At 33.0% G+C, this 3,337-nt stretch overlaps 1 protein-coding gene across 1 annotated transcript; it reads right to left on the minus strand.

The window, feature by feature from the left end:
- Window positions 1-2,342: 2,342 nt before the first annotated feature.
- On the minus strand, window positions 2,343-3,131 carry LOC110100090. Its single transcript, XM_020827484.1, has one exon. The coding sequence runs from the start codon at window positions 3,129-3,131 to the stop codon at window positions 2,343-2,345; it is 789 nt and encodes a 262-aa protein (XP_020683143.1).
- Window positions 3,132-3,337: the final 206 nt, after the last annotated feature.

The raw sequence follows: 3,337 nt of genomic DNA on the forward strand, positions 1-3,337 counted from the left end.
CATAAAAGGCTATCATATAAGGAATCCACCTCCAGAATAATGTTCTTCAGGTTCAAATTATAGCAAAGATTTAACCCATGAAGAATCACATTAAAGAGAGCATTTTGACTATCCAGAGCATTAGCCGGCTCAGCAAAAGTAAAAATACAATTGCCAAAGTGATTCCTGATAATACCACCATAGCCATAAATACCATTAACTTTGGCCCAAGCCACATTAACCTTAAAATAATTAGGAAGAGGCTTGCACCACTTACAATAGAATGTTCTCACATGACTAAAATCCTCCTTCCTGTTAATACCAAAGAAAGAGAGGGTGTAATGATAATTCCTAAAGTTCTTTAACAAAATCAAATTGGAAGAGTAAAGAGCCAGAACCTTCTCTTTAATTTTTAAAATATTACTCTGGTGGTTCATATGTCCCCCATTGAAACGAGAGTCATTCCTTTCCAACCAAAGATACCAACAAATGAGAGAAGAAATCACATTCCTAATATGACCCTTGGATCTAACAAACCAAAGGTCCAATAATTGAGAAATAGCATTAGAACTAACATAGAAATTCAGATGAAATAAATCTTCAAAAAACGTCCAAACTTTGACCGCAATAGGAATAGAAATAAAAACATGATGCATATTATCAACATGGAAATAACATTGACATTTTGAAGTAATAATAAATCCTCTCTTCCTCAAATTATCATCAGTGGGAATGTAGTTATGAAGAATTATCCACATAAAAATAGAAACAATAAAGGGGATAGTATTGTGCCAAATCATGTTAAACAACTTAGAAGACACCTTCTTAAATCTAAAAGTATGCTAAGCTTGCTTAATACTGAAAGAGCCATCTTTAGAACCCAAAAAAAGTAACACATCCTTCACATTGCTATTAATAGGAACCTTTAAATAAGTTGAATAATATTATCCCGTAAAACAGTAGACATTTTCTCCACATCCCAACCATTAGCATTGAATAAATAGTTAACCTTCGATTGAGAGATAGAAACAGTATTAAGTAAATCGCCAATCAACTCCCCATTAAGCCACTTATCTTGCCAAAAGAAAATGTTCCCATTGCCAAGACCCCACATTGTAGAAGACTCCACTTTCCATTTAACCGAGAAAATACGATGCCACACTTTAGAATTACCCCTAGAGAAGTAACACAGGGACGGGTGGCTTTCCCCACAATATTTGGACATCATAAAATTGGCCCAAAGAGACTCATTAGCCCGAAAGTTAAACCACAACTTAAAAGAAAAAGCACAGGCCATATCAAACATATCTTTGCAACCTAACCCACCTTCTTGTTTTGTACCACAACAATCACCCCAACTCCTCCAATGAATCTTAGAATTATTACCAGAACCTTGCCAAAAGAATTTATTTAAAGTCCTATCGATTCTAAGATAAACCTCTTTAGTACGAAAAATTGTTTGAAAACTATAAATAAGAAGATAACAAAGCACACTCTTAATAAGGGTAAGGCGACCACCAAAACTAAGAAAATTCGAATTCGAAAAGAATAGACTATGCTGAATCTTAGAAATTAAATCATCAAACATAAATGATCTTTTTTGCCCTTAAAAAGCAGAATCCCCAAGTAATTAATAGGAAGAACAGCTTGAGTAAACCCAGTATAATTCCTAATATTCAAAATACGATCAGCTAAAACATTTTTAGAAGCTATAAAATAGCATTTATGTTTATTGAAAGACAGACCACTCACAGATTCAAAAAGACCAAAAAACCTCAAAATTTTAGCAATCCTATTCTTAGCAGCATTAGAAAAGATAATGAAATCATCTGCAAAACATAAATGCGAGATGTGAACACCACCTAAAGTTTTGAAGTAGAGACTAGGATAGTTGAAAAGAAATTAACCAAACACTTAGATAAATAATCAGCAGCAGTAATAAAAATAGCCAGAGACAATGGGTCCTCTTTCCTCATACCATGAGAAGCTTGAAAGTAGCCATGACTCTTACCATTGATAATTATAGAAAAGAAAGGACATTCAATACAAGATTTTATAAGATTAATGAAATTGCTATCAAAGCCAAAAAGACTAAGCATGCTATAAATAAAACTCCAATTGAGATTGTCATACGCCTTAGCAATATCCAATTTCATAATCATGTTACCACCTCTCACCTTGGCATCCAAATCCTGACAAAGTTCCTGAGCTAAAAGAATATTTTCAACAATAGCACGACCATTAATAAAACCCATTTGATAAGGAGAAATAATCATAGGTAGAAAAATAGTTAACCTACTCATAAAAATTTTAGAAATAAGCTTATAGAACATAGTGCAAAAAATTATCGGTCTAAAATCATTCTAAGAATTAACATCATTATTCTTAGGAATTAAAACAATATAAGTAGCAGTGAAAAACTTGGGAATCGGAGCACCATTAAAGAAATCCGTAACAGCAGAAAAAACATCATTGAAAATAATAGGCCAAGTTTTTTTTGAAGAACTTAATACTAAACCCAGCCACAGAATAGTATTCATCTCAAATAAGGTATTTTTAATCTCCTCAAGAACAGGAGGCCTAGATAAAGAACTATTATCTTCTTGAGATATGATATTAGGAATATAGGCAGTATTATCAATAGACACAGGATTCAAGGACTTATTCAAATGTTTATGAAAATAATTGATAGCCAAACTAGCAATCTCATCTCTATTTTCAGTAATAGAACCATCCTCACAAGAAATTTTATGAATGTTTTTAGAACGTTTCCTATTAACCAAGCCATGAAAATATTTAGTATTCTTATCACCATCCACTAAGTGTTTGATAGCAGCTTTTTGTATCCAATAAGTTTCTTCTTGAACTTGAAGCTTAGCAAGATCCACTTTGGCCTCATTGAGAATCCCCAAATTAGCCTCAGAGGAATCCGACTGATACAACTCTTCCAGGGAGTTAATTTTATTTTCAGCAAGCAAGATGTTGGTAAACAAATTTTTGAAAACATTGTGGTTCCACCAATTCAAAACCATCTTAAGACATTTCAACTTAAGCCAAAGTCTTTTCATGCTAGAAATAGAATTATCAGGATAAAGAGGAGCATTCCAATTATTCTGAACAAGATCAAGAAAAGACTCATGAAGCAACCACATATTTTGAAATCTAAACTGAGACAGAAAACCAGTAGGATTATTCTTAATGTTAATAAGCAAGGGGGAATGGTCAGATAAAGTACGACTCAGATGTTCAACCTTAGTTAAATTAAAAGCATTCAGCCAAGAAATATTAAAAATAACTATATCCAACCTTTGCCACAAGTGGCCACGATGCCAAGTGTACCCAAAAAACCAATATCATT

This window comes from Dendrobium catenatum, unplaced genomic scaffold (genome assembly GCF_001605985.2).
Source record: "Dendrobium catenatum unplaced genomic scaffold, ASM160598v2 fragScaff_scaffold_133, whole genome shotgun sequence".
Taxonomy (NCBI): Eukaryota; Viridiplantae; Streptophyta; class Magnoliopsida; order Asparagales; family Orchidaceae; genus Dendrobium; species Dendrobium catenatum.